Source organism: Ascidiella aspersa, chromosome 1 (genome assembly GCF_963924565.1).
Source record: "Ascidiella aspersa chromosome 1, kaAscAspe10.2, whole genome shotgun sequence".
Taxonomy (NCBI): Eukaryota; Metazoa; Chordata; class Ascidiacea; order Phlebobranchia; family Ascidiidae; genus Ascidiella; species Ascidiella aspersa.
Window position 1 is genome coordinate 10,768,195 of NC_139447.1, and position 21,855 is coordinate 10,790,049.

The 21,855-nt window shown below is 37.4% G+C and overlaps 1 protein-coding gene and 1 non-coding gene across 2 annotated transcripts; one reads left to right on the plus strand and one right to left on the minus strand.

Annotated features, from left to right (window-relative positions):
- Positions 1–1,316: 1,316 nt before the first annotated feature.
- On the minus strand, positions 1,317–17,067 carry LOC146167450 (tetratricopeptide repeat protein 16-like). The gene is made up of 16 exons (XM_083389145.1): positions 16,818–17,067; positions 16,490–16,625; positions 15,780–15,904; positions 15,210–15,257; positions 14,266–14,426; positions 13,409–13,643; positions 12,152–12,385; positions 11,264–11,398; positions 8,458–8,537; positions 7,144–7,306; positions 6,246–6,330; positions 5,412–5,553; positions 4,207–4,372; positions 2,774–2,901; positions 2,121–2,313; positions 1,317–1,644 (listed from the first exon to the last, which is right to left on the minus strand). The coding sequence occupies exons 1-16, from the start codon at positions 17,001–17,003 to the stop codon at positions 1,471–1,473; spliced, it is 2,391 nt and encodes a 796-aa protein (XP_083245271.1). The 5' UTR covers positions 17,004–17,067; the 3' UTR covers positions 1,317–1,470.
- LOC146167451 (U4atac minor spliceosomal RNA) lies at positions 15,385–15,519 on the plus strand. Its single transcript, XR_014501363.1, has one exon. It is a non-coding gene; the product is annotated as a U4atac minor spliceosomal RNA (small nuclear RNA).
- Positions 17,068–21,855: the final 4,788 nt, after the last annotated feature.

Sequence of the window (21,855 nt, forward strand, 5' to 3'; positions counted from 1 at the left end):
TATTAAATCCAAATCATTCTTGCTCTGAAATCAATTCTCCACTGATGATATGCAGCGTAGAGTATGTTTACTGCATGCGTGTTAAATCAAAAGTGGCAGTAGTTAAAAAAAATTATCGCGCATTAAAGAGACAAGTGAGCATAAGTCTCAGTAGCGTGCAGTAAACGTTGGTGGTACGCGAACATGAAATTCACAAGGTAATGACGAGCTAAAAGACCAGGGGTGCAGTTCGAACCTTTGTGAGCTATAAACCTAATTCAGTGGTCGGCAAACTGTGAGATGTGGCCCAAATGTAGGCTGCAGATCCATTTTTAGTGGGAGAGTTATCGTGTAGTTGTGGACCGCGTGATAGCCGTACATTCATATACTTTATTTTAACAGTCGGTGTGGCATTTAAATTGGCTCAGCCTGTAAGGTGCCAAATGTGACCCTGAGAGTGCCTGTCGTACTATATTTTTTGCCAACTTTAACTCTATGTAAGCACAAAAATTTTTGCGCTGAGCGCGTTCTTCGTTTTCTAGTATGTTTTACATTATGAGGTGCCAGTGTTTTTGGCTTTAAGGCGCCGCCTAATATTTCACCTTAAAATCAAATCTCCTGAATCTGCCACGGTTTTACGTGGTGGGCCTTTAATAGCTCTGAAAAGAGTACTTTGGGCCGCGACAAAAGGTTTGCCGACCACTGACCCAATTCATACGCCACGCAAGCCCACGTACATTAGCTTCAGGTAGATACATTCTACAAACTTCTGTAACCTCGTACCCATGTTAACTCACTTTAAAGTCTGGCATACGGTAGACATTTGTAAACAGGTAGAATTACCGAAAGTCATGACCACCAACTCAAGCTTGCTTATAAACTAAACTAAAAACTGGTTATAAAAAAATGATAAGTTCTTAACATCAAATGGCTATGTTGAAGAGTAAAATACCAATCCGGTGCATATTTTAATTTCGACATGTTTAGGTCGAAACAACAACGAAAATAGTTCAAAGGTCACACTCAAATGGGAGTATGCCTGATGTTAACTATTTTCCTTGCTTCTTGTTAGTACGAGATTTCTTCTCATTTCAGCCTGTCCCAGTCTCGCCTGTCGAAATGGCGCTCTTCATCCTAAACAAACGATCTTACTTCACTGTCTTTAGCTTACTGTCTACACAGAAATATAAATTTAAAACTAGGATAACCTTACTAAAATGCAACACTGTTTGTAAACGAATCTAACTGTTGGTTATGTAACCGAAGTGCATTGAATACTGTAAATGATCAATGTTTATGTTGAAAATAAGCTGAATTGATCTTCAAAAAAAGACGCCTTGCAGTAAAAAAAAACATTTTATCACAGTGTCGGTGCCAAAATCGCCACAAGTATCAGCACAATTTTCGATCAATAAAATCATAGTTAAAATATGGACAAAACAGCCTTTTCCAATGGGGTGTTTATCTTGAAGGCCAGGGACAATAGTGCTGTTAAACCGGTGCTAGCTTCATGTTAAACTTTCGCCAGTTGTATCCCCTGCGTTTGTTGCCGGTCCCGGGGGACACGGGGCGTTTCGGCGCCGGCGCCGCCGATGTGGCTACCTTGGGTCCGTTGTACTTTAGCGTCTTCGGAAAACGGAAAATGTTCTTCAGCTCTTCAGCAACCTGAAAAGCGTTTTAGAATAACGAGTTTCGTCATAAATAGCGAAGTATAGCTTGCCTTGTGCACATCAGGCGCAACCTAGATTTTAAAAAGGTCAGAACAATTTGGTGATTTTGGGTCCGTTATGGTTTGATCTGTTAAATGAGTTATTTTATATAAAAAATGTATATACCACTGTAGCAAGGCACTCAGGAATTCAAAAGGCCACCACTTACTATTATTTCCAAAATTTACCTAAATGCCTTTCCACAATACAACTTGATCATAAACTGCTATTGTTGAAACAATATTGTATTTAATCTTAAGTTCCTACAACCAAATTATAAACATGTTCGGGAGAATATACTGCAACCCAGGTGCGCGGTTACAAAGCTGTTTTTACTGCTTTATCACAAGCAAACATACCACGAGTATAAAACAGTTAAAAGTAACGAAAAAATGCCACAGATCAAACAACAAAATGGGTATAAGAACAGACCTGCTTCTTTTCTAAAATGATTTCGGCGTCAGTTGGAATCTTCCTTGGCACTGGGGTCATGGTTTCTGCCGTTGTCAAGCGATCGTCGACCAGACTGGCGCTTTCATCCAGCAGCAGGGAACCACCCGATTGACTTGTTCCTGGTGGCTGCAGCGCCGTCGTCGGGGTCTTCGTTTTGCGAGAGGCGGTCAGACTGCAATGAGAATTATTCGGAAAATTAGGGTATCATTTTACAGTTTTCTTGCGAAATTACAATATTTTAAAAGCCATCAAAGTTAAACATATAATGACATTTACTTATTTAAGAAAGCCATCAATACAGATTTGTTAGGTGTTTATACAAAACTGGATTTTGGAAGTGAAAGTAAATGTTTAAGTTTTATAATAGGATTTGATTAAAACAGTTTTCACTTCCAACTGTAATAGCAAAAGGGCGGTGCAATAATAAACTAAAGGAATTAGGACTTAGCTTAAGGTGATAAATTTTCGTTAACCGGCCAACCAAAGCCTATTTCATTTGAAATTGAGCCATTTCGGATATTCAAACTTAGGCTACATTACCAAACAAGTGCTCGCTCCCTGATTCAGCTTGGCGCAAATAACGCTTAAGCAGTGACATTTTGCAAACGGTGGCAGTTAAAAATATTGTTTACCTAGGAGCAGCGGTTGGCGGGACACTCAGTACAGCGCTGAGCGATTCCCGAGCATTTACCGCAGCTTGACTCTGCATCACTTCTTTCACCGAGCGACCAGGGAAAAGCCGGGAAAGCAGCGGGATAATCTATCAAGGAAAAAAAATCGTTAACCCTGATGAGGTCAGCTTGGTATCTGCAAACGTCGGTTTATACTGTGTTTACACCAACAGAGAGATTTCTATCTGTTGATTTGTTGCCTGGTGGAGCTAACTCTATTTTATGACATAATGATGTTCAAAGTCAGGAGGGAAAGATTGTATAGCCAATAGAAAGAAGGAAAAAATACCCTTCGCGTTTATACCACACTTGTTGATTGGTGTATTTTAAGAATGAGTGTGTTGTATGATTTTATTGGTAAATCGTTGAAACATACGACACTTACGGCAAAGGTGGAGTTAAGTTTGACAAAAGTTTTTTAGGGGTGGATCGAGGAGTGTCTACGGCCATGCCCTCTGCCAAACTATTTAACTTGGGATTTTATTATAATTTTATATTACTTCTTACCTATGGAATAACATCGATTGTATCGAGCCGAACAAGTCAATTATAACAAGGAAAAGTGTACGGTTGTTTCGGTTATTAATAAACAAATGGCTAGAAAAATTGTTCCAGTAAAAACAAACATAAAAAGAAAAAGCTTTGTATGTGTATTAACAACAGAATCTGGCCCTCCAACAGAACACATAATGCCGACGATAAAAGTTCTAAAATTTATTAATAAAAGCTTGAGAAGCGCACCGCTCCGAACAAAAATCAGTCAGCAAGGTCTAAAACTTTAATACAAATATGCATTTCGCCTATAAATGGCATCATCAGTTTGTCTGTACAAATAAATAGTAAAAAATTAAAATATTAAAATATTAAAATATAAATGTAAAATAAATTAATAAAATACATCCAAGATGAACAAAGACAAAGACAGTCTGCGTATAAACCCCAACCACTACTTTTTTGCGTTGTGCCGTTCCATTTCGGAATGTGAGCCATATCCGTTTTCTTGTCTAACTGTGGTTTTAGGTTTGCTTTTGCCTTTCCACCTTTTCTTATCTACCGTGTTTTGCTAAGTCACTGATTCTCATACCGCTTCCCTCTGGGCCGTGTTTTTATCAGTGGCTTTCTGTGGCCGCTACACGTATCGCATGCTCCTTTTGCTTTTGTTTTACAGTAGTGGTTAAAAGACAAAACTGATGATGCCATTTATAGGCGAAATGCATATTTGTATTAAAGTTTTAGACCTTGCTGACTGATTTTTGTTCGGAGCGGTGCGCTTCTCAAGCTTTTATAAAAAGAAAAATTTAGAAAAGCGTTGCTCAAACATGAATTCGAATCAATTTCGGTATAGAATCGTGCCCAAAATCACTAGAAAAAAATCCTTCGAAAGCCGCACGCACCTCTTCGTTGTTAGGATCGAGGTGGATGGCGAGCAAGATGTCGTCCCTCGCGTCGTCAACCTCGTGCATGAGGTACCTGGCCCGCGCCCGGTGCACGTAGAACTGGCCCACCTTGCCGTTGTGCTCGACTGCTAGCGAGAAACGCTGCATCGCGTCCAGGTATTGCCTACGTACGAAAAAAACAACGGAAGAGAATGATTGAAGGAGCGTAGCTTCCATGGCTGTTCTATCTAGGCCAGGGGGTGGGCAATTATTTTTGACAGCGGGCCGAATGAGAAACAGAAAATGACTTGGCGGCCGTGTCAAAAAAGAATCTCGACTACACGTAATACAACGTGTGATTTTCTTCTAAAAGAACCTTGAAATATCCTTGTTTTGCCAAGCTGGTATAAGAGTAGGAATAGATGAGGATGCCTTACAATAGTAATATATTCCCGCAGGCCGTAGTTTGCCCAGGTCTGGTCTAGTCTATAGTGTTAGTTTGCGAAGTACAGTAAGCTCGTAAAAACGCTTTACCCGTTCCAATGCGGGGGCAAGCGAAACCTAAAACACACAAGTGCTGGCAAGCATATAGAAGAAAATAAATGTCATTTTTTCCTTTTTAGACGATTGGGTTTTACTACAAGCGTCACCAACGTTTTGAATTTTTTTTATATAAGCCATTTTGATGTTTTCCATATGCTACAGGTTGAGATTATATATTCCGAAACAGGCGTTTCAACAATTAAATGGAAACAGTGATAAATTTAACCTTTAACAGAATGACTAACGAAAATCAGAACAAGTAACAGAAGAATAACAAAAAACTTAATTTATAGTAACAGACCCAAAAATATTCTTTGCAGACCTGCGGTTACTTCACACGATGTCAGAACATTTCCGCAAATTGTTATTTTAATTAGGCTTTCAAAACGCAGATGGACGAAACAGTCGCAATGACGGCGTTCTTTGCGGTTATCGTATTAAAAATATAAAATTACCTTAAAATTTAAAATTATTTTAAATTCTTTTAAAATTAACTGTGATTACCCCCTGTTTGGTTTCGGGTTGTCACGAGAAAGTTTTGCGCTTAGCACAACATAACAAGCGACCCCAAGGGGCCCGAATTCTGAGATACGTTTGATCTATAAATAATCCTTTCATTACACCATTCCTTGTGTAGTGACTGAGCTAAAAACGCAACTCAAAAAAGCAGAGCGCTTTACCTGTCTTGGTAGGCGAGAATTCCAAACTCGTTGTGCACGACCGCTATGCGACACCTAGTGTCCCAGCAGGCGGGGTCGATCTCGAGAGATTGCTGGTAATCGGCCAACGCGAACCCAAAGTCCTCGATCTTGAAGAAACAATCTGACGAGCGAAAGACGGCTTTAGTTGATTTAACTAATTGCAGTTTTTATTTTTTGCATTTCCTTGTTACGGCGGATCAAAGGTTACCAAGCGTAAATACCCAAATGGGAAATATTCCACCTAAGAAGGTAGGAAAGGTGAAGTATTTAGTATTGCAGGCCCTTTCGCTTCGCATTATAAGTTTCCGAATACTTTGGGTAGTTAGTTATGAAAATAAAGCCACAGCAGTTTTAGCTTCATGTTTTCTGAAGTAAGTGTTCCTTTCAAATATTTTACGTTTGTAAAAAACTTGGTATACTTTATTAATTTTTTAAATCAGCTGTTTATGTTTCATTTTTTCAAATTTTCGTGCGCAGAGACTATCTTATTTGCAACATAATGTTTTTGTCTGCAACTCGCTCTATTTATTTTTTTTCTAGCGATATTTTCGCCTTAAACTCTAAAATATACAAAGGACATCCTGTAAGAGGTGATGTACCTGTAATTTGTTTTAGAAATCTTGACGAAAGTGACAGTTCAGTGGTGATAATAATCAACAACATACGCACAAACAGGCAACTCAAATCTCAGAAATCTTTTGCTCAGTTAAATCAAATTAGCGGTGGCGTAATTTTACTACGAAACCAAACTTTGTAGGCAATACATTACACACTGCGGAAATAAAAGACTGACATTAATTAAAATGCTCTTACCGCCGCGGTTGAGGTAAAGTCCCTTTTCTGTTTTCTCTCCTTTAATTGCCTTGTTTAGCAAGACGATGGCTTCTTCGTAAAATTCCTAAAAAAGAAAATATTAAAAGATTGGCAAAGTGACTATAAGCAATACGCAAGCGCATAGACCGGACAGTTGCTCTAATTGATTTGAAGCTAGAAATAGTAAGTTTATCTAGATTACTTGATTAGGCCGGGCAACTAAGTACGCGAAACGTAATAAAAGTCAAGATAAAGTGGACCCATGGATAACAATTTATAAAAGCTGTTCTCCAGCGTTATGTAAATACGTCAGGGTTATGTAAATACGACTATTTGCACAACCACTCGACAGTGTGAAATAAAATAAGTATAATATTCTAAACCACGGCACTATAGTTGGCGTTCGTGTAGCCTACTCGTGTGGTGTAAAAATAATCGCATTTGTGTACAAGTACTCGTATTGGCATAATCACATTTGTTGTACTCGTGTGGATACACATTACACACAGGTTTTTTTGTACTCGTGTGGATACACATTACACACAGGTTTTTTTTTAAGGTTTGGTTTGGGTGACCGCTAAGTAGTTTTAAGAGAGCGCATTTAAATACTAAAAAGTTGCAAGTCCAAAATTTGGGAAACCGCTGGAAAAAATTGGGGGACCGTTTCGGTCCCCCAAAACACCTTAAAAAAACACTGATTACACATACTAGTGTTAATGTGCGAGTACCGGCATTGGTTTACGAGGTGATGAATTGACCCTTAAGTACTCGTTAAAGCGTGTGCATACTCGATACTTGTGCGGAAGTCCGAGCCTTCGTCTTGCATTCCGAGTACTTTTATCGACCTACCAGTTACCGCTTTGACATATATCCACTTATATCAATGCAAAATGCTTACCCTGTGGTAGCAATATACGGCGAAGTCGTTGTAGGTTAGCAGGAGTTGTCGTTGGGCGCTAATGTACACCGGGTTCTGCTCGTTATGATCCGACTTGTCCATAGCCAGGAGATAGTCGTCGATTGCCGAGTTAAAGTTCTGCATTCTTCGGTGGAGGGCGCCCCTACAACGAACATGAGTGTCAGATAAAGTGTAGTAAGCGGCAAGCCTTAATCCAGTGGTTCTCAACCTTTTATGGCTTGCGGCCCTCATAAATAATAAATAGTTTGCGGCCCCCTGTATGAGGTAATTCAATAGAATGTCACAGTAAACGGAACTGGAACAACACACATCAACTCTGTACAACATAAGAAGTTTCAATTGGATTTATGCCAGTTTAATCTTACACAAAAAGTTGTAAAAGATGAGCAAAAATCGGATTCTTAACGATTATTAAATATCTCTCGGCACCCTTGAGCTTTAAAAATGGCACCCCAGGGGGCCGCGGCACCCTGTTTGAAACCACTGCCCTAATCTATAAGGGATTTAGTTTTGTTCATCATTGGTAAATTGCGCTTTTCCACATTATTTTTTTGTTATAGTACGGCCCGCGGGCCGGATGAAATCCATCCGGCCCGCCGTCTATTAGACAAATCACACTCGAGTCTATTTCACATACTTTTTGATTAATTTAACTACGTAATTGCGAAAAATTTCGCGCTTTGCGCGAATTTCATTATGCGTTTGGATTGTATACGCGTATGGATGCTGCCTTTTTAACTAGATCAGCGATTCTTTACCGTTGAGCCGTGAAAGGCTGCCAAGTGCGTCGCGGACAAACGGAAAACGTATTCAAAATTATTGAACATATATTTTTTAACATTTTTTCTATTTTCGGTAATGTAATAAAAACTTGCAAAAAAATTTAAGAATTTCTGAACGTTTCATCGAATTTCAAGAACAACTTATTCCAAACTTTGTGGCGAAATCGTAGAAAAAAACAGAACAACAATAGAGTAATTTTACAATAGCCCTTAACACACCACAACACTACATGTAAATGTCTCAATATTGTTAATTTGTAATGTAAAATTCGTATTTTAGTCTAAAGTGCTTGTATGTATGCCTATTGGCAATACAAATACTCTATTTCCCAAAATTAAAAAAAAAAATCGCGGCACACTTGACAATCTCTTTGACGAATCGCCGCGGCACACAGTTTGGGAATCACTGGTGTATAGTATCACTGGAAGGGATCCGTGCTTTACCAGAAAGGTTTGATCCACAAATAACAAAAATTAAAAAACGAAAAAAACAAATGACCAAATTGATAACCTGAAGACGTGGTATTCGGCGATCGATGGGTCAGTGCTCACAGCTGTTCCGATACGTTTCAATGCTTCGTGAAGTTTACCCTTAAGGAAGTAAACCATATTATGCAGGAATATACATAAGAAAGGTAGCAGATTTTACTTCGTAGTTTTCTAGAGACACAAAGTATTAACTGAAAATTATAGTAAAACTCCAGTTTATTAGTGTTCGGAATGAACAGATCAAGGTATAAGAAGAATACAGCTAACTACCCGTAACTCATGTTCATTTCGAGCGCTATACACTTTCATCGTATGTCGAAACTCGGAAAAAAGTCAGTAAATCAAACTAGTCTCAATAACCATACGATTCTGATTAGAAAAGACTCATGATATGGTGTTAAAACCGATAACGGTTACTATAGCTCAGGGGTCGGCCACTTGTGGCACGCAAGATGATTTTGCATGGCACGCCAATTGATTTAACGCGCACGTTATATCACCTTAAGAAAGTGCAACCATTACATCACTACCACATTACCAACATTACTATTACATCACTAGCACTAGCGCTAACTAAATGGTTGCACACATTGCCAGTTCGTGTCACAAATAAGTGTCTTAACTGTGTTGTATTTAATATTATTTTTTGTGAGCGTCAAACTTGTTGTTTACCACTAACCGTTCGTATTACGTTACAATGCCCCAAATTTGGCGTTACGTTTACTACGGTAAACCAGGGCATTCTACATCAGTGGTTCTCAACCGCCGGTCCGCGTCAACTTTCCTGTCGGTCCGCCAAACATATTACAAATTTATATCTCAATTGCAAAAAGCAAGATGTTGAAGGCGGCTTGTCCATCAAATTTAGAACTTAGCCAGTTCCGTAATTTGCAGGATTGTGACGTAACATAGAATTAACGGTCTACTTATGACTTCATCTTACGTCACAATGCTGCAAGTGTTGTGCCCAACTATTTAAAAGTAGGCTACAACTCGTTTAAATCCTAAACTTTAAGACAGGGATGTCCAACCTTTTAGCAGAATGGGCCGCATTGCCACTTTAAAAATTTCGATGGGCCGCAAAATCTCTCAAATTAAAGGGGTGACGTCATAAGTTGCGTCATATCGTGACGTCATAAAACAACCTAACTTATAAACACCCGTTCTTCGAGAGTGAAACGTGTTTGGGCTGACATATTTCCTTAAAACGGTCCGGAAAAACACACATTCAGAAAAACGAACATCTTACTTAGCAATGATGGGTGCACAAAGTGCTCGATGGATGTTGAAATGCGACATTAGACTCGATTATAAAAAACACAAGATTATGCCTACATCAAATACTGCGCGATCTTCACGTTTTGATGATATTCGAAACAACTGTTTTTAATAAAGGTTACTGAAAGTGAGAATTAGTGGTGGGCCGCACGTAAATATCAGGCGGGCCGCAATGCGGCCCGCGGGCCGCAGGTTGGACATCCCTGCTTTAAGACCAGTTGTACGTGAAAAACCTAATAGAACCACGTATAACACGTATGATATCAAAAAGTCAAAAGCAATTTGCTGCTTAAATTGAAGTTTCAATTCTTTGGTTTTAAGTTTTCAAATTCAACCGGTCCGCAAAATTTGTTTTGTAATTTTACCGGTCCGTAAGTTAAAAAGGTTGAGAACCACTGTTCTACATTAAAAGTAAGCACGTGTGTTTTTGTGCGACTGAGAAACCAACAAAAAGCGAAACTGAACACTTCTATAGGTATCGGCTTAAAAGCATCGAAGTATATTTCAAAAAAGATACGTAAATTAGATGTCAGATCACAGCAGGGCTGCTGATTCGGACTCGGGAGTCGAGTAAGACCAGGTAAAACTACCCGAGTCCGACGTGTGCGGCATGCGCAGTACTAAACTTCGAAACTGATAAGGCAGAAAACTGTAAAAATTGTGGAATAGCATATGCTCGTGGCATATTTTCCATTACCCTAAAGTGGATTGCGGAATACCCACCTTAATTTAGTTACGTAAATTGGTGAAATACAGAGGCTGAGTCGGACTCGAGACGTGATGAAATCTGATATTTTGGCCGAGTCGGACTCTTGTTTTTACCAACTCCGCAGCCCTGATTGCCAGTGCGAAACCAAACATAGAAAAATGTCTGGCACGCGAGTTGTTAATATTTTGACATTATTCATAAACTGGCACACTGCGTACGAAAGGTTGCCGACCCCTACTATAGCTGTATAGCAGGGGTTCCCAACCTGTGGTACGAGAAGGTTTTTCAGGTGGTACGCGAGTAGCTTCTGTTTTTTTGACAAAACCTGGATTCACAACTTTATATTTTGTTTATCTGGTTTTGTTTACATAAAAAAATTTGCCCGAAGCCAATTTTTATTGTTGCGTAACTATTTCTGTTGTTTCGAAACAATGCGTTCTTTAAAATACAGGTCATGTCAATTGTTGACAATGAGCACAGTTGCTTTGTAAAGCGTACAACGCTGTGGGACAGTGAGCGTTAATTATGTCAAATGATTGCTCTTGATAGATATCATCTACTGTTTTATTGCTTAGGCTACAAATTGCGTTGAATAATGCTAGTTGTAAGCTAAAAATAGATAAAAATATGATTCGATCAAAATAGTTGTTCTCCAAGAAATGGTAGCCTAAGCGTGGCAGTACAGAGCGTCCAAGTGGTACGAAGTCGTAAAAAGGTTGGGAATCCCTGCTGTATAGTATCAGTAACTATAAATATTATGAACAAATGGCAAACCAAAATAACCTTATACCATTCAAAAAAAAGTACACGACATACATAAGCGAAAAACGTTACTACCGACCTGGATAGTAAGCGATACCGCTTGCTGCTTGGCGTCGTCCGATATCTTTCGTATGTCCTTCATCATCTGCAACGCCTCCGGCTGCTCCGAGTCTAGCGACAGTGCGTCACGCACGTCATAGAAGCACAGCGTGGCCTGAAGTAAAATTTTTGTAAATTTAAAAGGCTGTTAATCCAGAATTCGGATTGACAACACTAGCACGCGATTTTTTGCACGACAAAATCTTTAATATAAAAGGCTTTTTCAATGCATATATATGTAGTTTCAAGAAACGCCTTCGTTCGCTGAAACACATGGTGTCAATTAAGTTTTTCGATAATTCAGTTCGTTTTCCAAAAACCACCATGATAGGTTATTAGGAAAATAGATTAATACCCAAACACACATAAGTCACATATGCATTCTCATCTTCATAATATCAAAGCAAACCTTCGCTTAAATGAAATTGGAAGTTGCCCATGGCTATACGCTGTTAAACTTTAACATTTGCGTACAAAATTAGTGGCGCTTGAATTTGTTTTTTTCGTTTTAAAAAAAAAGTACGAAAGTTGGCTTAAATGTTTCGAATAAATCTTTGTATAATTTTAAAATGAAGAAGCGCGAGGAAAATTAATTTTTTAAGATTTACATAATTTTTATGTCGTACCGTTTCAATGTCTTTTTTTTTCACTTATACCATGCTCAGGTAAGGATGAAGTATGCCAACATGTTAGAATTTGTTGCAATATTGGAAAAAGAAAGACTGACTCACTGTAATTCACGTTTGTTCACGGCATTCCAGAAACTCTTTTGTTTTTATTTTATACACTTGATCTCTTTGTAAAAAAACAAGCAACAAAAGGCGACGCTCCAAATATATATATATATATGTGTAACAGCAAAGCTTACGTTGCCGAACATCCGATGCAGCCTGGCTCGCAGCACATAGAGCTCCGGGTTGACTGTGGTCTCCGATTCGAGACGCCTCGTGACCAGCGCCAGGCACTCTTGGTTGCGACCAAGTGACGCCAGGCACGCCACAGTTCGCATGTGGTAACCGGAGATTGAAGGTTTCATTTCGGCCGCTCGCGTAAAGCTCTCCAGCGCCTCGGAGTAAAGGCCCTGGTCAAAAAGGCACTGGCCCTGCGGTAAAGAAAGAACTTTCAGTTGAACAGATAGGCGCCGTTTCAAACTGTGAAGCTTAAGCGGATTTAGCGGTAAATTGCAGTGCTGTAAACAAGTTACTTTACTTTAAACTAAAGCGACTAAAGGTCAAATCAAGTCATTTTTTTACAACTTGCATTTTAATCCCTGGTCAGTAATAGAGCTAGTATCAGTACAGACCAGGTCATTTGCGTTATAGATATATTTTAATTTGGTCTTTATTTGCTTTAAAGAGGGCAAGAAATGTTTAGAGACGACGTCATAAATTTAGGTTGTAATGCAAATAGACTTCATAAATTTGCTGTTTCCGGTTCAAAAATTGTGAAATGAGGTATAAATATATTCAGTACAAAAACATTTTATTTTTACAACACTCTTTTCTTTATAAAGCTAATTGCTTAAATGTCCACTAATAGTTCATTTAAGCCTTCGTGGAACCCCTACTAGTTCACGTACCCCCAAGAAATCCATGATCCCCGCTTTAAGAACCCCTACTTTAAGTAACTTGTTTACAGGTAGTATAATATATTTTTTTTATAAAAAGTTATGTCATTGCTGCCTCAATCACCAAGGTCCAGGCAAGTCATTTGCACAAATAACCTACGGTAAGTCAATTTTCCACAAAGACTTGAATCAAGTCAGGTTATTTAAATATAGGCGAATGGAGACGTATCCACTAACTTACTCGGTTTATTTAAATTATTAGTAGAAATGGATTTAAATATAAAAATAACAGTTTGTTAAATAATTCAGTCTATAGGTTTAATACAGTACATATCATTGTCCATATTAATAGACTTACGTTTAATATAACATAAATTAACAGATACTTAAACGATTTTAAATATGACCAGGGTTGCTAATTAAGAAAAAAATATACAATAGACTGCGATACGTAGATGACGTAATATCAACTTTCTAAACGACCCAAAAACTGAAACTCTCGGATATACTTCATGATCTTTGATTATTAGAGACCAATTGCAGCGACTCTATAGTTACCTCCATGTAGCTGACAAAGGCCAGCTTGTCGAAGAGGTCGGGGTTGTGCGGCTCAAGCGCGAAGGCTCGCTTGTAGTTGAGGTGAGCCGATCTGAAATCGCAAAGCTGCACGAAGGCCTCGGCTCGCTCCACGAAGCACTCGACGTTGTTTGGCTGCAGGTTGATTGCCTTCGTTAAACTGGAAATGGCCGCCTCGAACCGGCCCTCGCTCGACAGTTGGACGCCGCGGTTAAAGCTGGGGGCAAAGTGACTTCCATTTTAGGTCAAAAATCGCCATTTTAGGTCAAAAATCGAGGCTCGAATTCGGCTCACAGTCTATTCCAGTTTGGCAAGTAATTAACCTTCGTGAAGCTTTTTATAGCCGCCTTGAATTGCCCCTCGCTCGACAACTGGACGCCGCGGTTGAAGCTGAGGGCAAAGCGACTTGAACGTATTTGGAGCGTAAAATTTTGGGCTCCATTTTTGGTTCAAAATCGAGGTGCAAGGTTGGCTCGTAGTCTATCCCAGTTTGGCAAGTAAATTTGCTTATGTGGCCTATAGAGAACGAATTTTGCCACTTGGATACTGTGGAACAGTATTTGTGTTAATTGGTGAAAGATTCATTTAGCCCCTTGGGTGAATAGAATTTTACAAGGGTAAAACAACCGATATGGGGTAACGAGGGGTGAATAAATATTTTTTTATACTGTTGTGATTTATTCCTTGCACCATATTATGAAATCTAGCAAACATGTCGTATTTTGATAGACTTCCTTTTTAAATAACTTTATTGATACAGTTGCATAAGACGTTAGCTGATTCTCGGTGTTATGGCGAAACACATCAGCGCTCTCGCGAGCAGAAAAGAAGCGACTTACTGCTCTTCGACTTTCTCGTCGATAACTTCTTGCATCGTGCGTCTCCTCGGAGCGTTCTCGCTGTCCCACATCCGCGCCTCCCGCTCCAGCTGCCTCCTCTGTTGCCTCTTCCGCGCCTCCTCCAGCGTTTCTTCCGAAACGGAGGTCGGAAAAATGGATTCCTGGAGGAAGACTTGAAAGGTTGAGAAGAGGCCATTTATGGTTTTAGAGCTCTTTGGAGTACGTTATAAGCGGGATAGGTCAAATTAAGTGTTAAAAAGGACTTCCCGAAATAGGGGGATGTAGTGTTACATCATACATAGATGGACTTAAATTGCAACTTCTAAATTTTGAGGTTAAGGTCAAAAATAATACAGGGAGTATCCTGAAATGCACATGCTTAATGAAATGCGCACAGAAGATAATAATAGTTTCGCGAAAAATTTTATTACATTAAAGTGGGTTTACCGTGCTGAAAAGTAAAGACGCCCTAAAATGGATCAATTCTAAAATCTATTTTGGTTGTTAGGATTACCTGGCGTTTAGATATTATTAGAAATACAAAAGAGTATACAAAGCAAGAACGTTGTTCAACCGTTTTTTTGTTTAATCTGGTCAGTTTTAGCAGTCTAGCACTGACGGAAAGATGGTACAAAAAAACATAAAAATCGATGTCGCTATTGTTTGAAGTCCAAGGGCGATAACTAAAGTATTACAAAAAAGTAGCCTAATAGGTTTTAAAGGCAGTTACATTTTACATATTATTTGCTTAATAACTAAACTGTATAGCGGTAATTGTCATGGTAAGCATTATGTACTATAAACTAGTATGCAAAAACCCAATTCAATGATGCAATTAATAAAGGGAAGGTCCATTGCAGCACCCTAAAGGGCAAAGTCTGGTCTTAATTTTACACTAAAATACACTTAGGTAAAGATTAATAGTCTATAAATTATAAACCTACCGCTTCTAGATCATTGGCTGCAGGGGTGGATAGAGTTTTTCTCAATTTCTGAAATAAAAATACAAATTCTAAAAATTTATTCAAAAAATTAAAACCGCATACCACAATTTTCATACATCCCACAAACGATAAAATTATACAGAAGTTTGTAATATAAAATTCGACATTTTGTTAATTTGTCCTTACCAATGGGGAAGCGTTACTACTCAATGAACGCACAGTGAGGGTAGTACTGCTAACACCATTTGTGATTTATCACCATTAGCATCACTCTATTCTTGAAGTAGATGTTGGTGCAATTTCTGCATAGCCTCTTCCTACTTTGATGCTGGCTTACAATATTAAAACTGAACGTGTCTCTCATGATTTAGATGTAGAAAAGTCAACAACCCTAAACTAACTAAACCAGTATTTAAAATATGTAAATTTTAACTTTTTATTAATTACTTAAAACTGAGAGTGATGTTTTTACAAGGAGTAACTAAAAAGGACAAGTAACATTATCGAATAAATCTCAATTGGCTACTATTTGGTTGATGTTGCATACATCAATGTAAAATGGTATTTTACCTGTATAATTGCATCCGTTTCAGCATCTGATCTATCTGGGTAGGAATCTCGAAGATCTGAGTCGAAAGCAACCAAGTTTTTTGTGTTGGTAACTTCGCGGATTTCAGGCTCGGGTGTTTGGACAGCTAAATAAAAGAGCATTGTACTATGAACCTATACACTTCCATAAAAGAGAGCTTTTCAACATTACACTTAGTTTGCTGTTTACAAAAGGAAATAACTTTAAATTATTTTTGAACTGTGTTTAACAAAATTAACACAACTTTTTAAATGAAAAATTCAAAATAATTTTTTGAATATAAACAAGGATTAAAAAAACGGTAATGCTATGTAATATGAAGTAGGGTTCCTCTTTTTCCCGGATTTTTTCACTGCCGGGAAACGGGATTGAAAAATGAAAACTCCCGGGAATCTTGACGAAAAAATTATACCTAATTACGTCATTATAATGTTTAAAATTATTTTATATAAGCTCCAAACATTTAATTAAGCTCATTTATGTTCTGTAGTATTGCTTCTGCAATATTACAAGACCTTCTCATATTAAAAGCTGATCCACCCTTATTTGCTTTATTAAAAAAAAGCGCAGGATTTGGGATCGTTAATTTGCAGGAAATCCCGGGAATTTACCGTTGAAACATTCTCGGAGAGGAACCCTAATATGAAAAGTGTCACATTAGACCAGCAACCTAAAAATCCAGAAAGGTTACCTTCTCCAACAGGGGGAGTCCGTTTTCTCCCAGCGGATGTTGGTCTATTGTTAGTTGATTTCTCATCACTGTCATCAAGTTGCTGCTCACTTTCCACATATAAAGTGCTACTGCTTGTACTTTTGATTGCCAACGCCTATAAAGTAAAAACTAGTTGTAACAACGACTTTAAATATATCATCGCATATGTATTACCTTATACAGAAATTCTTGTAATGTTATGTTTTGCTTTAAAAAAACAAACAGATAAGCACTAATTTAACAGTAGACCTCAATTTCGTTGCTGAACATTTATATGTCATGGATTTAAATCTTTATTTCAACCTACCGTTCCATCTATTTTATCAAGTGGAAAAGATTGGTCTTGTTTTGGCTTTGATTTAGGCGTGGCAGGTTTTTCGTTTTCTTTTGTTTTCTCATTTTCTACATTGGTGTCATTCATAATTGGTGATGATGACAACGACTCACTTTCCTTTGAGGAAGCGACATCTGAGTCTTCTAGAATAGTTTCCATTGGCAGTAATGAATGAGTTTACGGATTTATACTTACATTACCAAAAAATATTTCTGAACCAATCAAGATTTTGTCATCTATTGAAAACACAAACTTAAAAGTATGTTGAGACTTACAATTTACAATATTAGTCATCTAGGCACTTGTCTAGAATCCTACCACATTTTCGTCCGGGGGGTTATATTGCTAAAATTTTTTGGGTTAGGGCGAGAGTAAGCGTTTGGGTTTGGGTGGGTCAATTATTATTATTGTTATTTATTCTCCTTTTATTATTTATTTAATTCTCGACTTTTTTATTTATTTATTGTCATTTTATATTTGACAACTCGTTTCGTCATTGCAAAAGAAAATGTGATAGGATTCTAGACCAGGGCAGTTATTTATTGACAACAAAAACTTAAAAGGTATGTACAGACTTCCAATACTAAAGCTTTTTATTTGACCAAGTAATAACAACAATTCAACTCCATTCAGTGTAACAATTTCATTTGGTTTAATATGTTTTCAGGCAAACAGATAAATGACATTGTTCGCTTTATTTTATTGGACGCATCGCAACCCAAATCGCGATATGCTTGCAAAGTTAATGGTTGCTAACCACTGACAGCCATTTTGGTTGCGAGATTTACTTAATTTTATCTCTTATTTCGCTCTAGCGAAAATTATGGAAGTAAATCATAACAATATGGTTTAACTTTAAATTTAAACTTTAAACAGTCATTTATCTGAATTTATATTGATTGCTCGTTGATTTTATTTACAATTACAAAAGAGTCCGAAACACCTAAGCGTATACGAAAACGTAGGCTATGTAATCGACTAACATAGAATAAATGGCCAGCGGATCTAAAGTTCCGGTGTGCACATTTGGGGAAGGTGCTAAATTCTTTAAAAGTAAAATTATGTTTGCTTTGTACTTGGAGTGCTCTTTATGGGAGATGACAATATGTTGGGCCTATTGGTGATGCAATGTTATATGCTTATTGTCACTTAAAATGCAAACTTGTATGCATGGGCGCCCGCACGGGGGGGCACTTGCCCCCCTGGAATTTCAAAATGCGATTATTGGTATTATATTTAAGTGTAATATGTATATTAAGGTTAAAAATATTATACATTATCCATTGCCCCCAGTGGCGTAGGCTACCCAGGGGGCGGGAGTTCTTACCCTCTTTTTATAGGCCTAAGTGATATTATCGTTTTTTGTTCGTTTTTGTCATGGTTTAACAAACTGTTTGAAGCGGCGTGCTTTTAAAGTAATTGGGTCACGCGTCTTAATCTAATGCGAAACCAAAATCGAGTGCAAAACGCCGTTTTCGTCTTTTGTTTGGCAACCGTAAACGCTGGAAGTTTTTCTCTTTCGTTATTTGTTTAGGTTGACTGATTAGCAAGTGTGTATTCTACAATTGACAACGCTAAGTCAAACCTTCTTTATTTTTTCTCGCTAAAAAACGTCGAGTTATACGCAGTATATTCCTCAGTGTTCGGTCTTTGCGCTAATATCCGATGTTAGTGTAACACCGTTTCATTTGTTTAACTGAAGCAGATTTTTAAAAGGAGGTATAATGGTGACTGTCGTGCGCGTTTCAAAGTCTCCATTTTTAAGTAATGATGGTCTTTACTATAATCGAGGATTGGGCTCATCGATCACGAAATTAGTTTTAAACCCACAAACAATCATGCTTGAATTAGAATTGTCACTTTCGCTACGCTTTCTTTTTATTTATCACGCCACTTTTGTTACATTCCACAGAAGAACCAGAATCGGAAATTAAACGAAATGTCAGCACATCAATATTGATGAAGGCTTCCGCGGTGAACGCTGGTGAAACGAATCGAAAAAACGAGGAACGAAAATCTGAACTCAACATGGCAAAAAATGCAAAAGATAACGCTATTAAACCACCAAAAATACCAGTGGTATTTCCCCCTAACTGTTCACCGGGAAAAACTAATGTCCATTTGTCGGCAAAGAAATTGCTGTACAACAAAGATAACTTTCACATAGGCCAGGGTGATATAGAGAAGAGCGAAGTAGGAAATATTCAAACGTACCAAGTAAATCCCCGTTTCTTACCTAGTCCACTAGAAGCAAACAAAAACGAGCTGAATAGCCAGCCACCGAAAATCGCCGATACCCCTGAAGATACGCCGTCTTCCAATGTTATTTCGCGGCGTTATGGCAGGATCCTGCGTCGAAAAAACCCAATTGAAAGCGACCGGTTCGAAAACAAGAAAACAGCTTTGACACCCGTGCGTCCCAAGGAAAAGAAACCTGACAAGCTTCGGAATCTTGTAATGGCAAGATCACTGAAAAGAAGCCATACAATTGAAGCAAATTTGATAACAGAACGAGAAACGTATAAACAGCATTAGACAAAATATGAAAGTTCGATTACTTTAGTCACACGTTTTTTGCCGATTGTCATTTGCTTCTTAAGTCTCATTGATAATAATGATTTTCATTAAACCTATCAAATATAAAGTTATTATTGCCCTACCATTGTTATTATTTGTTAGTTATTATGCTGTGATATCCCCTTTCGCAAAATTTAACTTTATCGCGTTAAACTTATTTTGCTTTCTTCTTACTATTGAACAAATATTGCACTCAAACAACTGTGCTTTGTAATTCCACGGTTACCCTAAACGTTGGTATATATTTAGCATTTTTCTCACGGCTAATTTATTGTGCATTCCATTTTTTGTTTATTGTGTTTTATTTGTGTTATGCAACGTGCAATAAAAATCGAAAACAGGTTAATCAAATAATAATTAAATTTGGAATAAGCTAATCTACTATTTTTCGTAATTTTATAAAATTTTAACTTTTATTTGCAAAAGTTCGTAAAAGCAATCAAAAAGCGTAGCACTGTTTGCAGAAATTATGTTAACATCTTACAATGTTTTAAATATGTATACTTTATCAAAACAAACCTGTTATTAATATATGAAAGACAGTGAATTTTTATAACCTTAATTAACTTTTTGGGCAGAAGTTTATACAAGATAATCTTGGAATTTAAAATGACCATTTCTCAGTGGAATATTATTGACAAATTAAAATGACAAAATGCATTTAATTTTATATACTTAGCATATAGGCCTACATTTAATAAAATATAAAAAAATCTTTGAAATTAAAATAGAATTACTAAAATAAAAAAAATATACTTTTTGAAAGAACTTTCTTGTAGAACAGCCTTTCTTATCCTGGGGTAAATTTACCCCTGGGGGTAAATTAGCTATCAATCAAAATATCCATTTTATGCTGACGGGTAATAAAAAATTGTGCCAGCTGTAGGTGTTGGTGGCCTACTTTTCCAGTTCAGACTAAGTGCTTATTTGAGCCTAGCCTAGAAGCATATTGATTCTTTATCGTCTAGTGTCGGTTAAGTTATGCTTCGCTAATTGATACTATTTTAGTTTATTGGCAACATCTTTATCTCTTTATTGTTACTTCATTTTCTGTTTGAATTGATCAGCTTCTTCGGCCGTCTCGGCATACATTTAAGTACATGTCTGCGAGCACCGTACACAGTGGGTGTTTATTTTTTGTGCAGTTTAGGCCAAGAAAGTTTAGCGACATCGGGTTTTAAGTGCTTTATTAATTAGAAGCGATCATGGAAAGGTTTAGTTCACCTTTTGAAATGGCAGTGCTGCGGTTATGCATGTGATTGCCTAGTCTATTGTTGATCTCTTTAACCCAGTGGTCTCCAACCTGTGGGTTGCCTAAAATTTTTCTGGGGTTGCCGTAACTCACCATATTTTTGCTGTTTTAGAACGATTATTTGTTTTCTTTACAATGACTTCACACCAATAAACGTTACGGAGTACATAGCAAAGATAACTTTTGTTTCTTCTACATTAAGTAGCTGTTTTTAGCTGCTGCTATAGATTACAAAGATTTCAGCAAAACAGTATTTACTTTTGACTTCGATGTAATTTATTTACTCGACTCTGTCCATATTTGTGAGTTTGGCCAAACCGCTCTTTCCGTTTTAACCACGTGACTTTGTTTAACGATATTTAGCGCAATGATCATATTAAAAACGAAAAACATCTTAAATCGCTTGGAAGCAGTGTTGTAATGACTTAAGTCAATGACTTGACTTAAGTGCACTTAAGTCGCTGTTTTCAAACGACTTGACTTGACTTAAGTCATTTGGGAAAAATGACTTGACTTGACTTAAGTCTTTCGGACAAATGACTTGACTTGACTTAAGTGCACTTAAGTCACTGTTTTCAAACGACTTGAATTGACTTAAGTCATTTGTGAAAAATGACTTGACTTGACTTAAGTCTTTCGGACAAATGACTTGACTTGACTGGACAAATGACTTGGGTTAAAATGAAGCGTTTTTTTTTTAAATATTTTTTTATAAAATTGAGCTATTTATCCAAATTTTAGCGCATAAAACAAATTGCTTGCTATAAGTTGCGTTTTTTCTTATATTTTAGTTCAGTTATTGCTCATAATCATACAAATTAAAAAATTTTAATACTTTAAAATTTTATTTTTTAACAAGTTCATGACTTAAAGTTGACTTGCTCTAATTATGACTTGACTGGGACTTGACTTGCGCAACTGATGACTTGGACTGGGACTTGACTTGTTATTTATTCAAAAACACTTGACTGGGATTTAAGTCAATTTAAAATGACTTGTTTACAACACTGCTTGGAAGTAGAGCATGGCGATTATGCCTATGCAAAGTCGAGCCACGTTTTCAAAAACTGGTGGACACTATGCAGGCGTAACCATCACACTAAATGCAATTTAGGGTGAAACAAATTGAAATTTTTGTGTTCGTTCGTGTGGTAAATTCAAATTCATATTTTAAATAAAACT